Source organism: Haliotis cracherodii, unplaced genomic scaffold, assembly GCF_022045235.1.
Source record: "Haliotis cracherodii isolate W230 unplaced genomic scaffold, xgHalCrac1.p SCAF_9, whole genome shotgun sequence".
NCBI classification, from domain to species: domain Eukaryota; kingdom Metazoa; phylum Mollusca; class Gastropoda; order Lepetellida; family Haliotidae; genus Haliotis; species Haliotis cracherodii.
Window position 1 is genome coordinate 13668659 of NW_027266343.1, and position 20883 is coordinate 13689541.

Genomic DNA, 20883 nt, shown 5'->3' on the forward strand with positions numbered 1-20883 from the left:
AACAAGTTGCTAACTGGGACATTAATACTTATTATTAGACCAAAAAATATAATAACAGTGAAAAATAAGAACGATTTTGATTTGGAAACCTGTCGGCATTGTATCAAGATGGCGGCGCAAGGTGGTCGCGTGTTGGTTTATGGTGGAAGAGGTGCACTTGGTTCTGCGATTGTGAAACATTTCAAAGCTCAAAACTATGTATGTGCATTTCTTACGTGATGCTGATTCCATTGCAGTCAGAATGTTTACTTCTCAGTCTCGAAATCAGCGTGTAGAACAACTACGGAAGTGACCTACGTCACAGCTTTGCATCAATCACCATCATAACTCTTTTGACACCGTCACAAGCCATGCGCCATTGAGACAGGAGCTTGTGACCTTGGTTGACATTCGATTCCAGTTGCATGCTGGTTTTGGTTTTGCCTACGAGACATGCATATGCTCGCTGAGACGTTCAAGGGTGAAAGAACAACCCCTTAGTTTTCGAAAAGGCGTTGGTCTCGAATCTAGGCTACGAAAATTTATCGATTTTCAAAATCGATTCATTGTCAATATTCAGCTTGAAAAGATAATGCAGAAGATAGAATTTAGAATTTGGAAAATATGCATCACATCAATAGCAGATATTTCTAGCACACATGAATCAAACATTAGGGTGGTTTATGTGAGCATATGTTTGTAAATATATTTTTTTTTCTGAAACTTAGATATTTGAATGCAAGATCTAAGTGCTGATGTTTGATGAAATGGTTTCAGTTAATTTATTATATCTCTTCCTTGAAACATAATTATGATAATGTTCAGTAAGGCTTTCACCCGTATCCCCCTCAAAAATATATATGATGAAAAGTATTGAGCGGCAATGCATACGTGTATATGTTTTGGAGGGGGATATAGGCGGAAGTCTTGCCATTTTCATGATATTGCTTGTCACAAATCATTTGGCACCCATTTTTGGACAATTATTTTCTATTATGCACACAATCACGCAAAGTTGGTTATTATCAACTAATAATCAGTGACGTAGCTATCAATCCGAGTTTTGTAATATTTTATATCTGATTATGAATATTTTCTTCATTGTTCTCATGTAATTTTGTAACTGCTGACTTGATCCTGTACTACTGTAGTGGGGGTAAGAACAGACGATTTAAGTCTCAGAAAAATACATAATATGTGTAGAACATGCTTGCTGCAGGCATGACAGAAGGTCGTCTTAATATCCAGCCTGATGATGAGGGAATTTCTCAAAGACATGTAGATAAGTTAAACTAGTTTAATATGGGGTGAAATATGAATTAAAGTCCTCAGTATATGAAAACTTAATATCATAAGAGAGTTGATGGAAACACATTCCCTGTAGCTGAACGTCAGGACATTACATCAGGGTTAGAAACTAACAGTTTTTGTCCACTAGTCCTTACAATGATAACATATGGCAAAACCCTTAAAAGGGCCAATTTCTACTAGTCCTTAGGATACCTTTACCATTGGTCAGTCTGGTAAGGACTATAGGACTAGTGCCAATTTCTAACGCTGTACATTAGATGCGAAATCCGAGTTAAATGTGTACATGTGTCATCACAGTTATCGCATTGCATATCATCATATCCCAATTGCGTAGATCGATGATCATGATGTCAATGTCTGGATTGCCTGGTCCAGACTCCATTATTTACAGGCCGCCATCATATTTCTGGAATATTATGCTGCATTAAACAATAAGCAAACACACTGTCAGGCTTTGAAACTGGCACTAGTCCTGTAGTCCTTGCCAAACTGCCAAATAGTTAAGGTATCATAAGGAATAGTAGAAATTTGCCCTTTTTGAGGGTTTTGCTATATGTTATCATTTTAAGGACTAGCGGAGTATTGTATTGTTTGTTTAACACCACACTCATCACTGTTATTGTCTGTAAATAATCGAGTCTGGACCAGACGATTCAGTGATTGACATCATGAGCATCGATCTACGCAATTGGGTACGATGACATGCATCAACCAAGTCAGCGAGCCTGAACACCCGATCCCGTTAGTCGCCTCTTACAGCAAGCGTAGTCGCCTTTTGTGGCAAGCATGGGTTGCTGAAGACCTATTCTACCCGGATCTTCACGGGTCGACTAGTGGAGTAAAAATGTTAGTTTCTACCACTGACTACTGCAGTGATAGATGATGAGTTTCACTATTGTCAGTTGTAGGGTGTGGAGATAAATTGAATTATTATTTTTTGATTTGATCGACGTTGAATATATGATCTGGTTTATAACACCACTGACATGTGGGCTACACACATTGACTGACACACTGAATGTGATTGGGATATATTGCCATTGTAAAATTTGACCAATTGATGTATGATAAACTCTTTGCCTAAGTTGTAATACGATGTCTCTTCTTTCAGTGGGTAGGTTCCATTGACCTTCACCCAAATGAAGATGCAGATGCCAACATCATTGTGAAGCCAGTTGAATCTTGGACAGCACAGGAAGAGGAAGTTGTAAAGAGCGTCGATGGAGTCCTGGGGGAGAATAAGGTGGATGCCATCTTGTGTGTTGCCGGGGGATGGGCTGGTGGCAATGCAGCCTCTAAAGGTATGTTATTGTTTCTTCATTAGGGTTGTTAATAACTTATCTTTGATTAAACATGCTTGAATATTTTGAAGCTGGAATATTGCTGAGTGCGGCATTACACAACAAACAAGGAAAATGGAATATGTGAGGTTTGTCATTCTGTCAATATGGCAGTCGGTAGGTAGAGATAATTGTCATACACTGGCATACTGTTACCATGGTTTTACTACTATTGCCATAGTATCGCAGTAGTGGCTTTTATGCCATTTCAATAGCACTAATGTCCAGATAGTTGCCCTTGTGACCTAACAGTTTCCATGGTTACAGGGCTTAGGTTGCAGTGAAACTGGGAATTTGAATTTAAGGTTTACCAACTCGGCATCAATCAGTATGAGTAGAATTGCTGTAGGTGAACACTGTCCTTCATTAGGGTTAATGTAGATCATGTCAGTGCAAGTGTTTTCATGTAAGCAATATACCAACTATATGACAGAGGTCTGTAAATGATAGAGTCTGGACCAGACAACCCAGTGATTGACTTCATGAGCATCAATCTATGCAACTGAGTCTGACCACCTTATCCCATTAGTCGCCTCTTATTGTAGCATTGATTGTTTAAGACCAATTCTAACCCGGATCTTCAAATGGCATGTGTTTTTAATTTCAGTCTATTGTTTCTGCTCATCTGAAATAGTCCGTGCCAAATTATGTTACATCAACTAGCTCGGACATCTTTGAACATAAATTAATTTAAGAAGCGGAGGGAGTCCTGGTGTCCTTTAGTTTTTCTTCTATCATATTTGTATCTACAGACCCCAACAGTTTAAACCTTTAACATCAGGTGAATGACAAGGACCTTATGATTTTCATGTCACACATTGCTGTGGGGAGTGGAAACATTCCGTTTTTTTATGTCGTTATGTAAGATAGCTACACGTTTAATCGCAAAGAACAATGAAGAACGAACCATGGTTTATTTCATGATAAAACATTGTTCTATCGGGACATCATTTCTAGTGATTTGAACATGCGCTCACAACTTGATGACGTCGTGAATTGGATAACATTAGTTTTGAGAGGGAAATTGAGTTGTTCCCATAGGGCTAAAAAAAATAATAGTCTTGATTCTCAGGCACCGCCCGCATCATCATAAAGTTCGCCGCACGTTTTGTTTTTATTTCCATTTTGAAATAAAAACAAAAAAGTTCCAAGTCCAACAGTAATCAAATACTGTATTCCAGTATTTTACTCATCAAGGAATACATTTATGTAGGGAGACCCTTTTATCAGGTTGATTGTGCACAATTGTTTATTGATTACATAACTTTTTATTGGTGACATACTAGTTTGAACAACAACAGCAACAGAAAAAAAGGACACTGCCCGCCCGCACTATATTTTCAAAAACCTTTGCCTGGGGACCATTTCCTATATATATTTTTTAAGCCTAGATGTAGCTGGGCAGTGTAGATAAACATAATGGCCGACTGATCGCTTCCTAAAATTGAGAGAAATGTGGCAGTCGGTATTGGGAGAAAAGGTACAGATAATCGACATGAAAATTGTGAGAATATGTTGGAATGACCAAACCCTGTTCATAAAATTGACTTGGCCGACATTGCCGCGGTCACTTTCTATTCATTGAGTCATCTATATTTAAATACCAGTAAATGTTTTTAAAGCGTGTACGTTTTACTAACATTTATAAGGAGGCTGTACATAATGTTGATATTTCATATGAGAAATAAACATACGAGTGGTCGTTGTTTATCGTACAATAACACACTGCAGGGATTAATCCACTCAGGGCTGTGTCGATTATTTCTTAAATAATCTCCCTATTTATAATGTCAATGTTATCATCATTCTGGCAAGTGGTGAGAAACACTGTTGTCTGTCCAAGGGTGAACCGTGTTGATAATGGCCTGTGTTACAATGGTTACAGATCTGGTGAAGAATGCAGACATGATGTGGAAGCAGAGCGTATGGACGTCTGTGCTCTCCTCAAGTCTTGCAGCCAAGTACCTCAAGGAGGGAGGTGTCCTCACCCTGCCAGGAGCGCAGCCAGCCCTAGAGGGAGTATGCCCACCCCAGATGACATGTATAGCTATATACACCCCCCATCCCCACACAGGCTCATAGCCATTTAGGGTTAAGATACCTCAAGTAGCTAGATACCCCCCACATTGGTTGTAGCAAAGGGGGCGGGGGCTACTTGACGCTGCATGCCCTTAAAGGGAACTTCAGCCATTTTCCTCCCCACATCCCCTATCGGCCCCTCGACCGCGCCCGCGCCCCTCTGCCCCACACCCCCCCACTCCCCCCCTCCCCACTATCCCCTCTACCCATCCCCTGTACCCCCTATGCCCCTCACCCGCGCCCCGCCGTCCTCACGCCCTCTCCCCTCTCCACGCTCTCCGCTCCCCTCCCACTCCCTACTCCCCTCCTTACCTCCCCCTCTCCCCACTCCACACTCTTCTCTCCCTCTCCCTCTCCCCTCTCCCCACTCCACACTCTCCTCTCCCTCTCCCTCACCCCATTCCCCTCTCCCCACTCCCCGCTCCACACTCTCCTCTCCCTCTCCCCCACTCCACACTCCACACTCTCCTCTCCCTCTCTCCCACTCCACACTCCACACTCCACTCTCTCCTCTCCCTCTCCCCACTCCACACTCTCCTCTCCCTCTCCCTCTCCCCACTCCCCTCTCTCCTCTCCCCACTCCACACTCTCCTCTCCCTCTCCCCACTCCACACTCCACTCTCTCCTCTCCCTCTCCCCACTCCCCACTCCACTCTCTCCTCTCCCTCTCCCCCACTCCACACTCCACACTCTCCTCTCCCTCTCCCTCTCCCTCTCCCCACTCCCCTCTCCCCTCTCCCGACTCCCCACTCTCCTCTCCCTCTCCCCACTCCCCTCTCCCCTCTCCCCACTCCACACTCTCCTCTCCCTCTCCCTCACCCCATTCCCCTCTCCCCACTCCCCGCTCCACACTCTCCCTCTCCCTCTCCCCACTCCCCACTCCACACTCCACTCTCTCCTCTCCCCTCTCCCCACTCCACACTCTCCTCTCCCTCTCCCTCTCGCCACTCCCCTCTCTCCTCTCCCCACTCCACACTCTCCTCTCCCTCTCCCCACTCCACACTCCACTCTCTCCTCTCCCTCTCCCCACTCCCCACTCCCCGCTCCACACTCCACTCTCTCCTCTCCCTCTCCCCACTCCACACTCCACACTCTCCTCTCCCTCTCCCCTCTCCCCACTCCCCTCTCCCCACTCCACACTCTCCTCTCCCTCTCCCCCACTCCCTCTCCCCACTCCCCGCTCCACACTCTCCTCTCCCTCTCCCTCTCCCCACTCTCCTCTCCCCTCTCCCCTCTCCACGCTCTCCTCTCCCTCTCCCCACTCCCTACTCCCCTCACCCCATTACCCTCACCCCTCTCCCCACTCCACACTCTTCTCTCCCTCTCCCTCTCCCCTCTCCCCACTCCACACTCTCCTCTCCCTCTCCCTCACCCCATTCCCCTCTCCCCACTCCCCCGCTCCACACTCTCCTCTCCCTCTCCCCACTCCACACTCCACACTCCACTCTCTCCTCTCCCTCTCCCCACTCCCCACTCCACACTCTCCTCTCCCTCTCCCTCTCCCCTCTCCCCACTCCACACTCTCCTCTCCCTCTCCCTCACCCCATTCCCCTCTCCCCACTCCACACTCTCCTCTCCCTCTCCCCACTCCCCACTCCACACTCCACTCTCTCCTCTCCCTCTCCCCACTCCACACTCCACACTCTCCTCTCCCTCTCCTCTCCCTCTCCCCACTCCCCTCTCTCCTCTCCCCACTCCACACTCTCCTCTCCCTCTCCCCACTCCACACTCCACTCTCTCCTCTCCCTCTCCCCACTCCCCACTCCCCGCTCCACACTCCACTCTCTCCTCTCCCTCTCCCCACTCCACACTCCACACTCCACACTCCACACTCTCCTCTCCCTCTCCCCACTCCACACTCCCCACTCCACACTCCACTCTCTCCTCTCCCTCTCCCCACTTCCCACTCCACACTCTCCTCTCCCTCTCCCTCTCCCCACTCCCCTCTCCCCTCTCCCCTCTCCCCACTCCACACTCTCCTCTCCCTCTCCCCACTCCCCTCTCCCCACTCCACACTCTCCTCTCCCTCTCCCTCTCCCCACTCTCCTCTCCCCTCTCCCCTCTCCACGCTCTCCTCTCCCTCTCCCCACTCCCTACTCCCCTCACCCCATTACCCTCACCCCTCTCCCCACTCCACACTCTTCTCTCCCTCTCCCTCTCCCCTCTCCCCACTCCACACTCTCCTCTCCCTCTCCCTCACCCCATTCCCCTCTCCCCTCTCCCCTCTCCCCACTCCACACTCTCCTCTCCCTCTCCCTCTCCCCACTCCCCTCTCCCCACTCCCCGCTCCAAACTCTCCTCTCCCTCTCCCCACTCCACACTCTCCTCTCCCTCTCCCCACTCCACACTCCACTCTCTCCTCTCCCTCTCCCCACTCCCCACTCCCCGCTCCACACTCCACTCTCTCCTCTCCCTCTCCACACTCCACACTCCACTCTCCTCTCCCTCTCCCTACTCCCCTCTCCCCTCTCCCCACTCCACACTCTCCTCTCCCTCTCCCCACTCCCCTCTCCCCTCTCCCCGCTCCACACTCTCCTCTCCCTCTCCCCACTCCACACTCAACACTCCACACTCTCCTCTCCCTCTTCCCACTCCACACTCCACACTCCACACTCCACACTCTCCTCTCCCTCTCCCTCTCCCCACTCCCCACTCCACACTCCACACTCTCCTCTCCCTCTCCCCACTCCCTACTCCCCTCTCCCCTCTCCCCTCTGCCCTCACCCCTCTCCCCTCTCTCTGTCATGTGTTCTACAATAGGTAAACCTCTCGAATCTGCATTAACATAGTAGGCTTATGCTCTGCAGTATAACTGATTTAATGTGGCATTAAAGCAAATCAAGTGATGACATTACCCATTGAGTTGGAAGCCAGAAAAATGATTGATCGTTAATATTAGTATACATATTTGAATGCAAGTGGTTTAGGAAGCAAATCATGTTCCAGCTTTTGTGGGATCACAATTCATGTACTTTATGGCTTGGTTGTTGGTGCGGTATATTCCGAATTGAGAGCTTGTTCCCCAGGTGTGTGATTCTCTGCATGATGGGGTGTGATCTGATCAAGATAGAGCTTGTTCCCCAGGTGTGAGATTCTATGTATGATGGGATGTGATATGATCAAGATAGAGCTTGTTCCCCATGTGTGCGATTCTATGTATGATGGGATGTGATCTGATCAAGATAGAGCTTGTTCCCCAGGTGTGTGATTCTCTGTATGATGGTGTGTGATATGATCAAGATAGAGCTTGTTCCCCAGGTGTGAGATTCTCTGTATGATGGTGTGTGATCTGATCAACATAGAGCTTGTTCCCCAGGTGTGTGATTCTCTGTATGATGGGATGTGATCTGATCAACATAGAGCTTGTTCCCCAGGTGTGTGTGTGGTGTGATCTGATGAAAATAGAACTTGTTCCCCAGGTGTGTGATTCTCTGCATGATGGGGTGTGATCTGATCAACATAGAGCTTGTTCCCCAGGTGTGTGATTCTCTGTATGATGGGGTGTGATATGATCAAGATAGAGCTTGTTCCCCATGTGTGCGATTCTCTGTATGATGGGATGTGATCTGATGAAGATAGAGCTTGTTCCCCAGGTGTGAGATTCTATGTATGATGGTGTGTGATATGATCAAGATAGAGCTTGTTCCCCATGTGTGCGATTCTATGTATGATGGGATGTGATCTGATCAACATAGAGCTTGTTCCCTAGGTGTGTGTGTGGTGTGATCTGATGAAGATAGAACTTATTCCTTATTTGTGTGATTCTCTGCATGATGGGGTGTGATCTGATCAACATAGAGCTTGTTCCCCAGGTGTGTGATTCTCTGCATGATGGGGTGTGATCTGATCAACATAGAGCTTGTTCCCCAGGTGTGAGATTCTATGTATGATGGGATGTGATCTGATGAAGATAGAGCTTGTTCCCCAGGTGTGTGATTCTCTGTATGATGGGATGTGATCTGATCAACGTAGAGCTTGTTCCCCAGGTGTGTGTGTGGTGTGATCTGATGAAGATAGAACTTGTTCCCCAGGTGTGTGATTCTCTGTATGATGGTGTGTGATCTGATCAACATAGAGCTTGTTCCCCAGGTGTGTGATTCTCTGCATGATGGAATGTGATATGATCAAGATAGAGCTTGTTCCCCAGGTGTGTGATTCTCTGTATGATGGGATGTGATCTGATCAAGATAGAGCTTGTTCCCCAGGTGTGTGATTCTCTGTATGATGGGATGTGATCTGATCAAGATAGAGCTTGTTCCCCAGGTGTGTGATTCTCTGCATGATGGGGTGTGATCTGATCAACATAGAGCTTGTTCCCCAGGTGTGTGATTCTCTGCATGATGGAATGTGATATGATCAAGATAGAGCTTGTTCACCAGGTGTGTGATTCTCTGTATGATGGTGTGTGATCTGATCAACATAGAGCTTGTTCCCCAGGTGTGTGATTCTCTGCATGATGGAATGTGATATGATCAAGATAGAGCTTGTTCCCCAGGTGTGTGATTCTCTGTATGATGGAATGTGATCTGATCAAGATAGAGCTTGTTCCCCAGGTGTGTGATTCTCTGCATGATGGGGTGTGATCTGATCAACATAGAGCTTGTTCCCCAGGTGTGTGATTCTCTGCATGATGGGGTGTGATCTGATCAAGATAGAGCTTGTTCCCCAGGTGTGTGATTCTCTGTATGATGGGATGTGATCTGATCAAGATAGAGCTTGTTCCCCAGGTGTGTGATTCTATGTATGATGGGATGTGATATGATCAAGATAGAGCTTGTTCCCCAGGTGTGTGATTCTCTGTATGATGGGATGTGATATGATCAACATAGAGCTTGTTCCCCAGGTGTGTGAGGCTCTGTATGATGGGATGTGATATGATCAAGATAGAGCTTGTTCCCCAGGTGTGTGATTCTATGTATGATGGGATGTGATATGATCAAGATAGAGCTTGTTCCCCAGGTGTGTGAGGCTCTGTATGATGGTGTGTAATCTGATCAACATAGAGCTTGTTCCCCAGGTGTGTGAGGCTCTGTATGATGGGATGTGATCTGATCAAGATAGAGCTTGTTCCCCAGGTGTGTGATTCTCTGCATGATGGGGTGTGATCTGATCAACATAGAGCTTGTTCCACAGGTGTGTGATTCTCTGTATGATGGGATGTGATCTGATCAAGCTAGAGCTTGTTCCCCAGGTGTGTGATTCTCTGTATGATGGGATGTGATCTGATCAAGCTAGAGCATGTTCCCCAGGTGTGTTATTCCCTGTATGATGGGATGTGATTCTCTGTATGATGGGATGTGATCTGATGAAGATAGAGCTTGTTCCCCAGGTGTGTGATTCTCTGTATGATGGGATGTGATCTGATCAAGCTAGAGCATGTTCCCCAGGTGTGTGATTCTCTGTATGATGGGATGTGATTCTCTGTATGATGGGATGTGATCTGATGAAGATAGAGCTTGTTCCCCAGGTGTGTGATTCTCTGCATGATGGAATGTGATCTGATGAAGATAGAGCTTGTTCCCCAGGTGTGTGATTCTCTGTATGATGGGATGTGATCTGATCAAGATAGAGCTTGTTCCCCAGGTGTGTGATTCTCTGTATGATGGGATGTGATATGATCAAGATAGAGCTTGTTCCCCAGGTGTGTGATTCTATGTATGATGGGATGTGATATGATCAAGATAGAGCTTGTTCCCCAGGTGTGTGATTCTCTGTATGATGGGATGTGATATGATCAAGATAGAGCTTGTTCCCCAGGTGTGTGATTCTATGTATGATGGTGTGTAATCTGATCAACATAGAGCTTGTTCCCCAGGTGTGTGAGGCTCTGTATGATGGGATGTGATCTGATCAAGATAGAGCTTGTTCCCCAGGTGTGTGATTCTCTGCATGATGGGGTGTGATCTGATCAACATAGAGCTTGTTCCACAGGTGTGTGATTCTCTGTATGATGGGATGTGATCTGATCAAGCTAGAGCTTGTTCCACAGGTGTGTGATTCTCTGTATGATGGTGTGTGATCTGATCAAGATAGAGCTTGTTCCCCAGGTGTGTGATTCTCTGTATGATGGGATGTGATCTGATCAAGCTAGAGCATGTTCCCCAGGTGTGTTATTCCCTGTATGATGGGATGTGATTCTCTGTATGATGGGATGTGATCTGATGAAGATAGAGCTTGTTCCCCAGGTGTGTGATTCTCTGTATGATGGGATGTGATCTGATCAAGCTAGAGCATGTTCCCCAGGTGTGTGATTCTCTGTATGATGGGATGTGATTCTCTGTATGATGGGATGTGATCTGATGAAGATAGAGCTTGTTCCCCAGGTGTGTGATTCTCTGTATGATGGGATGTGATCTGATCAAGCTAGAGCATGTTCCCCAGGTGTGTGATTCTCTGTATGATGGGATGTGATTCTCTGTATGATGGGATGTGATCTGATGAAGATAGAGCTTGTTCCCCAGGTGTGTGAGGCTCTGTATGATGGTGTGTGATCTGATCAACATAGAGCTTGTTTCCCATGTGTGTGTCTCTGTTTGATGGGTGTGATGGGGTGTGATCTGGTCAAGAAAGAACATGTACCCTATTTGTGTGAGCCTGTGTGATTGGTTTATTAAAATGGACACTGTCCATCCGTCAGTCCATCTGTAGGTGCATGCAAAATGTCGGTTCTGTAGCAGATCTTATATTTCTTCACCTAACTTGGTACATGGTTAGGTCTAGAGGTGAACTGGTGCATTTTGATAGTTTGGGTTTCTTTTCAAATTTATTTTTCAAATTTCCATAGCAACAACTTTAGACTGAAAATAGCTGTGGTGCTTGTTTCTGGAGCATGTCTCAAAAACCTTACAGTATTTCTTCACTAAACTAAACCATGGATAGGTTTAGTGGTTCCTTTTGATGGTTTGGTATTTTTTAAACAAGTTTTTGTATGATGGTCAAACTTGAACTTGTTTCCCCTGTATTTCCCAGGTATGATTGGGTATGGTCTGGCCAAGGCTGCTATCCATCAGCTGGTGAAGAGTCTAGCTGCTGACAACAGTGGGATGCCTGCAAACAGCCTCTCAGCTGCCATACTGCCGTAGGTTGTCACCATTACAATCACACAACAGCGATAGAAACTAACAGTAACAGTTTTAGTCCACTAGTCCTTGTAATGATAACATGTAGCAAAACGCTTAAAAATGGCAAATTTCTTCCAGGCCTTATGATACCTTAACTAATGGTCAGTTTGGCAAGGACTATGGGACTAGTGTCAATTTCTATCGCTGCACAATATTCCTTGTGTTATAAGTAATTTGTCATGCTTGATATCATTAAACTATGAGCACATGTTTCAACATTGATACATTTATGGGCCAAGGTGCAGCAGCTAGGTTTCATATCAATATGCATCTGGTGCAAGTTAAATCAAGCCCTTAATTTGATCCATTATATATATATTCCTGTCATAATATTGCTGGAACATTGTTAAAAAACCCTTCTCTTTCAATCTGGAGCATGGGGGTAGCCCATTGGTTAAAGTGTCAGGTCGTTAAGCTGGAGACGCCTTGGTTTGATTTCACGCCTAGGTTCAGTGTTTGAACTTTGCTGTTGGATTGCTTAAAGCGACATGGAACCCAAGTCACTGACTCTGGATCTTTTCTTAATTTCCTTCATGAAGCTGTACCCCTTGCTTGTCATGAGAGACGACTACAATGGGTGATTGTGTCTGGACCCATCATTCTCACAGTGAGACACTTGACACATATATTCACATCAGTTTATAGTCTGTATCTGCCAGGGCGGTCGGGTAGCCTAGTGGTTAAAGCGTTCGCTCGTCAAGCAGAAAACCCGGGTTCGATTCCCGACATGGGTACAATGTGTGAAGCCCTTTTCTGGTGTCCCCCGCCGTGATATTGCTGGAATATTGCTAAAAGCGGCGTAAAACCATACTCACTGACTCACTCGCTGACTCACTCACTGACTCACTCACTGACTCACTCACTCACTCACTCACTCACTCACTCACTCACTCACTCACTCACTCACTCACTCACTGTATCTGCCACATTCAAAGATGAAGTCCTCTCTGTCCTTGTTTCAGTGTGACCCTTGACACACCCATGAACAGGAAGTTTATGTCCAATGCAGACTTCAGCACCTGGACCCCGCTTGAGTTTGTTGCTGAGTAAGTTAATAATGCTGTGTTGGTAGATCAATGTAGAATTCTCCTGCAGAGGGTCAGGTATCAATCGAGTTTTGAACCCGCATTTGAAAATATTGCAGTAAAATGATGGCAAGGGGATAGTTCCATGTTGTGGATGTGGGACATGGTAGAGCACCAAAAGTTGTCTCCCTTGGATTGGTCTGGCAATGATGTCCCGGTGATGGTTCACACTCGCGTTGTCATTCGTAGATGTATTGGTGCATTGTGAAGATACACGATACATGATACTCCTACCCATGTGTTGATTATTTTTAGCTCACAAGGAAGGGCAGACATTTTGTGTTTGGCTTAATTCCCGTTGACATTGGCTACTGTTATCCCATCCTATACCAAGCTATAACTTGAAAACCATTTAATGTATTTCAACAAAACTTGGCAATCATCTAATCTAGTGGCTTTTTCTATTTTAAAATTTTTCAAAATATTTTTTTTTTATGTTTCCATGGAAATTTAGTCTCAAACCAGGACTTAAAAAGCTTTCAACACGTATCAAAGACACTTGGCATATGTATATTGCTCATCAGCTAAACTGGTGCCTCTTGCTATTTTGAAATGTTTCTAAATTAAATTTTCTTATGTGTCCATGGAAACAATTTGCACTGTCTCAAACAACTTTTGGCTTTGTTTCTGAACCATAACTCTCAAAGTAAGATTACCTTTGCACAACATGTACAGTGACCACATGCTCAACTATTGCCTTTTCATAGTTGTCGTTGTTTTCAAATTTAAGTTCTTGTCCTTCCTTCGAAACAATTTTGACTTAGTCTCCAAGAAGTATCCTGCCAAAACTCAACAGCTAACGAATATTTCTGCATGAAACCATTATCTTTCCAGGCTATAATTTTCTATTTTTGTGTTCAGATTTGCAACACATTGACAGTAATGAGTTGAACTAATGTATGAAAAACAACAGGGGAGATGTTATGAGTAAAAACACATTCTAGCTTATGCTAACTACTGGGGCTAGCATTATGTTACTGTCTGTTATGGAACAAATGCAACAGCCTCCTGTGAACTGAGCCACAGAGAAAAATTCACAGAAATTAAATTATTGAAACTCGAGAATCACGATGTGTTAGAAGTATCGTTACACCTCTACTTGACACTGATTGGACATCAGGTGTAGCTTGTCACAGAATTTGTTTCAAATAAGATCATTCCCCTCTCCAACCTTGTCCCAGCTCTGACCTTGTCCCAGCTCTCCTTGTCACAGCTCTAACCTTGTCCCAGCTCTAACCTTGTCCCTGCTCTAACCTTGTCCCTGTCCTAACACTATCCCAGCTCTAACCTTGTCCCTGCTCTAACCTTGTCCCAGCTTTAACCTTGTCCCTGCTCTAACCTTGTCCCAGCTCTAACCTTGTCCCTGCTCTAACCCAGCCCCTGTCCTAACCCTATCCCAGCTGTAACCTTGTCCTAGCTCTAACCTTGTCCCTGCTCTAACCTTGTCCCAGCTCTAACCTTGTCCCTGCTCTAACCCAGCCACTGTCCTAACCTTATCCAAGCTGTAACCTTATCCCAGCTCTAACCCTATCCCAGCTCTAACCTTGTTCCTGCTCTAACCCTGTCCTTGCTTTAACCCTCTCCCAGCTCTAACCTTGTCCCTGCTCTAACCCTGTCTCTGCTCTCTTTGTTCCAGCTCTAACCTTGTCCTAGCTCTAACCTTGTCCTAGCTCTAACCTTGTCCCTGCTCTAACCTTGTCCCTGCTCTAACCTTGTCCCAGCTCTCTCCTTGTCCTAGCTCTAACCTTGTCCCTGCTCTAACCTTGTCCCTGCTCTCACCTTATCCCTGCTCTAACCCTGTCCCAGCTCTAACCCTGTCCCTGCTCGTACCTTGTCCCAGCTCTAACCTTGTCCCAGCTCTAACCTTGTCCCTGCTCTCACCTTATCCCTGCTCTAACCCTGTCCCAGCTCTAACCTTGTCCCTGCTCTAACCTTGTCCCTGCTCTCACCTTATCCCTGCTCTAACCTTGTCCCAGCTCTCTCCTTGTCCCAGCTCTCTCCTTGTCCCTGCTCTAACCCTATCCCTGCTCTCTCCTTTTCCCAGCTCTAACTCTGTCCCTGCTCTAACCTTGTCCCAGCTCTCTCCTCGTCCCAGCTCTAACCCTGTCCCAGCTCTCTCCTTGTCCCTGCTCTAACCCTATCACTGCTCTAACCCTATCCTAGCTCTCTCCTTGTCCCTGCTCTAACCGTATCCCTGCTCTAACCTTGTCCAAGCTCGTACCTTGTCCCAGCTCTCTCCTTGTCCCTGCTCTAACCCTATTCCTGCTCTAACCCTATCCTAGCTCTCTCCTTGTCCCTGCTCTAACCGTATCCCTGCTCTAACCTTGTCCCTGCTGTAACCTTGTCCCTGCTCTAACCTTGTCCCAGCTCTCTCCTTGTCCCTGCTCTAACCCTATCCCTGCTCTCTCCTTGTCCCTGCTCTAACCTTGTCCCAGCTCTCTCCTTGTCCCCGCTCTAACCTTGTCCCTACTCTAACCTTGTCCCTACTCTAACCTTGTCCCTGCTCTAACCTTGTCCCAGCTCTCTCCTTGTCCCCGCTCTCTCCTTGTCCCCACTCTAACCCTGTCTCCACTCTAACCCTGTCCCTGCTCTAACCTTGTCCCTACTCTAACCTTGTCCCTACTCTAACCTTGTCCCAGCTCTCTCCTTGTCCCCACTCTAACCCTGTCTCCACTCTAACCCTGTCCCTGCTCTAACCTTGTCCCTACTCTAACCTTGTCCCTACTCTAACCTTGTCCCTACTCTAACCTTGTCCCTACTCTAACCTTGTCCCTACTCTAACCTTGTCCCTGCTCTAACCTTGTCCCTACTCTAACCTTGTCCCTACTCTAACCTTGTCCCTGCTCTAACCTTGTCCCTGCTCTAACCTTGTCCCTACTCTAACCTTGTCCCCACTCTAACCCTGTCCCTGCTCTAACCTTGTCCCTACTCTAACCTTGTCCCTGCTCTAACCTTGTCCCTACTCTAACCTTGTCCCTACTCTAACCTTGTCCCTGCTCTAACCTTGTCCCTACTCTAACCTTGTCCCTACTCTAACCTTGTCCCTACTCTAACCCTGTCCCTACTCTAACCCTGTCCCCGCTCTAACCCTGTCCCCACTCTAACCTTGTCCCTACTCTAACCTTGTCCCTACTCTAACCCTGTCCCTGCTCTAACCCTGTCCCCACTCTAACCTTGTCCCTGCTCTAACCTTGTCCCTGCTCTAACCTTGTCCCTGCTCTAACCTTGTCCCTGCTCTAACCCTGTCCCCACTCTAACCTTGTCCCTGCTCTAACCTTGTCCCTGCTCTAACCTTGTCCCTGCTCTAACCTTGTCCCTGCTCTAACCTTGTCCCTGCTCTAACCTTGTCCCTACTCTAACCTTGTCCCTACTCTAACCTTGTCCCAGCTCTCTCCTTGTCTCCACTCTAACCCTGTCCCCACTCTAACCCTATCTCCACTCTAACCCTGTCTCCACTCTAACCCTGTCTCCACTCTAACCCTGTCCCCACTCTAACCCTGTCTCCACTCTAACCCTGTCTCCACTCTAACCCTGTCCCCACTCTAACCCTGTCTCCACTCTAACCCTGTCTCCACTCTAACCCTGTCTCCACTCTAACCCTGTCTCCACTCTAACCCTGTCCCCACTCTAACCCTGTCTCCACTCTAACCCTGTCCCCACTCTAACCCTGTCTCCACTCTAACCCTGTCTCCACTCTAACCCTGTCTCCACTCTAACCCTGTCCCCACTCTAACCCTGTCTCCACTCTAACCCTGTCTCCACTCTAACCCTGTCCCCACTCTAACCCTGTCTCCACTCTAACCCTGTCTCCACTCTAACCCTGTCTCCACTCTAACCCTGTCTCCACTCTAACCCTGTCTCCACTCTAACCCTGTCCCCACTCTAACCCTGTCTCCACTCTAACCCTGTCTCCACTCTAACCCTGTCTCCACTCTAACCCTGTCTCCACTCTAACCCTGTCCCCACTCTAACCCTGTCTCCACTCTAACCCTGTCCCCACTCTAACCCTGTCTCCACTCTAACCCTGTCCCCACGCTAACCCTGTCTCCACTCTAACCCTGTCTCCACTCTAACCCTGTCCCCACTCTAACCCTGTCTCCACTCTAACCCTGTCCCCACGCTAACCCTGTCTCCACTCTAACCCTGTCTCCACTCTAACCCTGTCTCCACTCTAACCCTGTCTCCACTCTAACCCTGTCTCCACTCTAACCCTGTCTCCACTCTAACCCTGTCCCCACTCTAACCCTGTCTCCACTCTAACCCTGTCCCCACTCTAACCCTGTCTCCACTCTAACCCTGTCCCCACGCTAACCCTGTCTCCACTCTAACCCTGTCTCCACTCTAACCCTGTCCCCACTCTAACCCTGTCTCCACTCTAACCCTGTCCCCACGCTAACCCTGTCTCCACTCTAACCCTGTCTCCACTCTAACCCTGTCTCCACTCTAACCCTGTCTCCACTCTAACCCTGTCCCCACTCTAACCCTGTCTCCACTCTAACCCTGTCTCCACTCTAACCCTGTCTCCACTCTAACCCTGTCTCCACTCTAACCCTGTCCCCACTCTAACCCTGTCTCCACTCTAACCCTGTCTCCACTCTAACCCTGTCTCCACTCTAACCCTGTCCCCACTCTAACCCTGTCCCCACTCTAACCCTGTCTCCACTCTAACCCTGTCTCCACTCTAACCCTGTCCCCACTCTAACCTTGTCTCCACTCTAACCCTGTCTCCACTCTAACCCTGTCCCCGCTCTAACCCTGTCCCTGCTGATGGTTCTGATCATACTGCTGTTCTGTTACAGACTGTTCTACAAGTGGACTGTCGGGCAAGAACGCCCCGCCAATGGAAGCTTGGTGCAGCTGATCACAAAGGACAGCAAGACTGACCTGGTCATAGCTTAACCCAAGCCCAGCTGGAGGCACCCTCTGAAGTCCATGTGCAGTGCATGTGAGGCGCTTGTGAAGGTCCTCGAGTTGTTATGTAGACAAGAAGGGATGTAGACCCCTCACCATGTATGTTGTCCTCATAATGTTGTGAAGGAAGTGTTCAGGGATTAAATGTAAATCAAATGTCTAGAGTTCTTTGTCATCGGGAAAATAGAGACACGCTTTTATTTTGTATCTGTCTTTCATTGCTTAAAGTTTTTACTGAGCATTGAGTTTTGTATTTTACAAAAGATATTTTGATAGTGATGTATGAATTTTATGAGGCATTTCTTTTACATACAAATCATGACATTCCAGAAGGCAATGCTCTACAATATATGATTTCCTTTAGCTGAAAAGCAGAAATTGTCTTTTGACGAATATTTATAGAGGACTGGTGAAGATTGTGGACATTAATCAACCTATTTATATCTAGTCAGGTACAGGGTTACTGCATTGATTTTGTGGAGGCGTTTTGTTGATCTTTTCTTTGTTTCTATGCATGACATTACAATGACAGTGATGCACTGGGCACTGGTTTTCCTCAATGTGCAGTCAGTATTGTTAATATTCTTTTGGTTCATTCAGCACAGAGAATAATATCACATGTATGAGGATTTTGATCTGCATAAAATAAGGTTAAAAGACACGTTGTTTACATGCATGCCAGTTAATAATCAGTGTTGAATTGTTTTTGATCTCCAAGACTCTTACAAGGGTAATTACTGTTCAGCTATTTAAACAGCCTGGTGCAAGTAAAATCTGTCAGTGCAATGCTATATTCTATAGAAGGGCTAGCTGGGTTGTGGGTCAGTGAAGGCACTCAGTCGTCATGCTGAACACCCCCAAGGGGACAATGTGTAAAGCCCATCTCTCTTGTCCCAGGTGTTGCTGTGGTAATGCTAGAAGTGGTGTAACACCCAGCTCAGTCACTCACTCATCCTTAGCCGTCTTTACCTATTTGTGTGTATACCCTTCTTGCTGTATACCACAGGATCTTCTAGTCATGGAGTCCTTGAAGACAGGACTATGTTTGATTTTGATATTGTCAATAGCTACAGGTATGCCATGTTTGATATTGTCAATAGCTACAGGTATGCCATGTACGATAGTGTCAATAGCTACAGGTATGCCATGTTCGATATTGTCAATAGCTACAGGTATGCCATGTACGATAGTGTCAATAGCTACAGGTATGCCATGTTCGATATTGTCAATAGCTACAGGTATGCCATGTTCGATATTGTCAATAGCTACAGGTATGCCATGTACGATAGTGTCAATAGCTACAGGTATGCCATGTACGATATTGTCAATAGCTACAGGTATGCCATGTTCAATATTGTCAATAGCTACAGGTATGCCATGTACGATAGTGTCAATAGCTACAGGTATGCCATGTACGATAGTGTCAATAGCTACAGGTATGCCATGTTCGATATTGTCAATAGCTACAGGTATGCCATGTACGATAGTGTCAATAGCTACAGGTATGCCATGTACGATATTGCCAATAGCTACAGGTATGCCATGTTCGATATTGTCAATAGCTACAGGTATGCCATGTACGATAGTGTCAATAGCTACAGGTATGCCATGTTCGATATTGTCAATAGCTACAGGTATGCCATGTACGATAGTGTCAATAGCTACAGGTATGCCATGTACAATATTGTCAATAGGTACAGGTATGCCATGTTCGATAGTGTCAATAGCTACAGGTATGCCATGTACAATATTGTCAATAGGTACAGGTATGCCATGTTCGATATTGTCAATAGCTACAGGTATGCCATGTACTTCCAGTATTGTTCTGTGGCTGGGGCACATTGTGGCTGCATAACCCCCATGTGTTCATTCAATGGCAGCTTCACTCAAATTTTATTTTGTTATCTATCTTACTTGTTGTTAGAAGGTGCTTTTGGGTTGTTTTTATTATGAACTGCTTTGTTACTGCATTTAATAAAATAATCATATCGACTGCTTTGCAAGGGATACTGGTGGAAATTTGTATGATTTATGACAACTGTTAGGTCCAAGAAACGAAAAACTTGTGATATATTACCATCTAGCCTTTTACACTGCTTGTCACAATACAAGGAATATTCTGTGTGAACTATTCATTTGTAGCTTTTGATTAAGGACTTTGTTACCAAAGAATGTTGATGTCTCTTATATTAGGACCTTTTTATTGTGTTAAGCTGTAATGCAAATTGGTATTGTCAACTATTGTGATAGTATTACAGGTTCTTAGAAATACGTAGTAGTTTTTGGTCTGTTACCCGAGTTAGAAATGCTCAAAAATCTAAGGACCCATCCAAGGTATGTCACCACTTATTTATTGGACAATTTAATCAGATATCGGAACATATATATGATATTACACGGCACATGTGCATACACTGTCACACGTTGCCATGTGATCATTGATCTGCTCATCCAGACATTTGTAGCTGAAGAATTGACAATGCTACAGTGTTATTTTTTTGGAAGGTTTAAATTATAAGGGTTTGATTGGAAGATAATTAACTTGCATAATACACTACAACAGTATCACAATAGCATATCACTTTGTTAACCGTTCTTCCAGGGGACAGACAGTGCGAGACACCCAGTGAGCACATTGTGGCTTGTTCTACAAGTGTGCGATCGTTGTGATCCATAGCAATAAATTATCTGTATATCATGCCATTTTTTCCCTTATGTTGTCATTTCCACAATATTGGACATGAATGTTATGTGCTTAGTTTGTTTGCTCAATTTTGAGCTTTGCCACAGCTGCCAGTTATCAATTACATGCTTTTGACAGACGAGACTGCCTCCGTGGTCTAGTGGAAGAGCGTCCGTCCGGAGAGCGGAAGGTCCAGGGTTCAATCCCCGGCCGTGTCATAGCAAAAGATGTTAAAAGATGGTACTTGTTGTTAACCAGTCTGGCGCTTGGCATTGAGGGGCTAAAGCAAGGACTGGTTGGCTCGGAGTCAGTATACTGTGTCTGAGTGGGGTATTCATGTTAAACTGCGGCATGGTATCTCAGTGGGCAAGCAC

General features: G+C 46.0%; 1 protein-coding gene across 1 annotated transcript; it reads left to right on the forward strand.

The window, feature by feature from the left end:
• Positions 1–108: 108 nt before the first annotated feature.
• On the forward strand, positions 109–20522 carry LOC139452709 (dihydropteridine reductase-like). Its single transcript, XM_071234277.1, has 7 exons — positions 109–198; positions 2402–2591; positions 4516–4650; positions 11673–11787; positions 12793–12876; positions 17715–19520; positions 19554–20522. The coding sequence occupies exons 1-6, from the start codon at positions 109–111 to the stop codon at positions 17812–17814; spliced, it is 714 nt and encodes a 237-aa protein (XP_071090378.1). The 3' UTR covers positions 17815–19520; positions 19554–20522.
• Positions 20523–20883: the final 361 nt, after the last annotated feature.

Bases quoted from the DNA above. Each gene is read 5' to 3' on its own strand.
- LOC139452709 (XM_071234277.1), top strand. From the start codon at position 109: ATGGCGGCGCAAGGTGGTCGCGTGTTGGTTTATGGTGGAAGAGGTGCA. The intron at 199-2,401 runs GTATGTGCATTT...CTCTTCTTTCAG, and splicing joins ATTTCAAAGCTCAAAACTAT to TGGGTAGGTTCCATTGACCT. The intron at 4,651-11,672 runs TATGCCCACCCC...TTCCCCTGTATT, and splicing joins GCAGCCAGCCCTAGAGGGAG to TCCCAGGTATGATTGGGTAT.